This window comes from Doryrhamphus excisus, chromosome 4 (genome assembly GCF_030265055.1).
Source record: "Doryrhamphus excisus isolate RoL2022-K1 chromosome 4, RoL_Dexc_1.0, whole genome shotgun sequence".
Classification (NCBI taxonomy): domain Eukaryota; kingdom Metazoa; phylum Chordata; class Actinopteri; order Syngnathiformes; family Syngnathidae; genus Doryrhamphus; species Doryrhamphus excisus.
The window spans coordinates 3,673,477-3,675,000 of NC_080469.1; the positions used below are offsets into that span (position 1 = coordinate 3,673,477).

At 46.1% G+C, this 1,524-nt stretch overlaps 1 protein-coding gene across 1 annotated transcript in view; it reads right to left on the reverse strand.

The window, feature by feature from the left end:
- Positions 1-641: 641 nt before the first annotated feature.
- Positions 642-1,524, reverse strand: part of cdca2 (cell division cycle associated 2) — a 16,296-nt gene continuing 15,413 nt past the window's right edge. The window contains exon 15 of the mRNA XM_058070054.1: positions 642-1,524. This exon is cut by the window's right edge and continues 51 nt beyond it. Within this exon, the coding sequence (XP_057926037.1) occupies positions 884-1,524 (641 nt within the window). The 3' untranslated portion in view covers positions 642-883.

The window sequence follows — 1,524 nt, forward strand, 5'->3', positions numbered from 1 at the left end:
TGCATTACAGAAAAATTGGTTCTTTTTTATCTGTCCGTTGTGAGCGAATTTCCGATATATCCGAGTCCGATATATCCGAGGTTTACTGTATGTGATAATAAGATCATCACATGGTTTGTCTGGTATCAGGCCCAGTATCATGCCCCCTTTGGTCTCGGGCTGATACTGATAACCTATAAATATCTCATCTTTGTACCATTTCAATTCCGCATGTTGGCCACACAGTCAGGAAATCGGGAAGACCCGAGTTGGCATTTCAGCTTGGTCATCTAGTATTCTAGTAAGGATCGGTATTGACAACACCGCCACTGTATTTACTTGTCATCGGCTCACTGAACCCGGGAACGAAGTCATTATCTACTAAATGATTTCCTTGTATTCCAAGAACTGATACAATTTGACTATTTGTGGTCAATAATTTAAAATAACGCTATAAAACTCACCAAGCACCCCTAGACTGGTGATGATGACCATGATTTGTTTTCTGTGTACGTCCCTCCACCATTTCTCGTACGTTAAGTCTGGAAGCCTCTAACCTTGCTTGACAGATGGCGACTGCGCTAAGGCCGTCTTCATCTATCCGCTAAGAGAAAATATCGACTCGTGAGTCTCGATCCAGTGACTTTGGAGAAATGAAGAGGGAACGTGTGGTTAGATATTGATTGAGAGGAGGTCAGCACAAACGACATGGCTCTCTCTCTGAGTATTGACCGGCTTTGCTTATAGAGACCGTAGCAATTATTGCTTAAGGACAATCGCATCAGCGCTTTTTTTTAGCTCATCAAACAACAAGCTTGCACTTTAGAAATGAATTCCATTTAATTGTGAGGCGACGTAAACATTGTACAAAATAGCGTTATAGCTAGTTTGTTGTCCCGGGTGTTCAAATGTTGACTGGTAGTACAGGAACTTGGAGACTAATACAGAATCTACGTGACTTCCTGCCTTCTTTCCTGGTTTCAGGTGAGACGCGAGGCAACCAGGCCAAGCCTGCGTCACTCTCTGTGTCATTCTCCGTCTTGTTTTTTAGGTTCCTCAAGCTGCGGCGCACAGAGCGCTGCCCTCTGGTGGTGGCGACAGGTTTGAAGACGTCCTCCAAATTAAAGTCAGCCTGCCAAGGAGCCAGGCTCTCGTCGACTTGTCCGTTCTTTGCAGGCGGCTCCTCGGACAGGCTCATGGAACTTCTAAACATATTTTGCGCCTGCTGGGAATTCAAAGCCGCTTCTGCGGACGGGCTTCCCGGGTCAGCAGCTCTTAGCGTACAAGTCTCTTCAGTAGCGTTTGACGCTTGTTCGGGTATAGCTAGGACTTCGGTTGACACACCTGAAAGTGTATCGATGTCATCTTCATTGTTCTTACTGAGTTGGTCACGAGACACGCAGGGCAGGTGACTCTCTGGAACTCCGACCTTCCTCTTCCCGATGAGTCTTGTTCTGTTCTTCTTCGCTGTGGTTATTTTGCTACTCGAGATAAGAAAGGTGCTAGAAGTTGGCATTTCATCGTGAGGCACCGCCGTCATCGGGT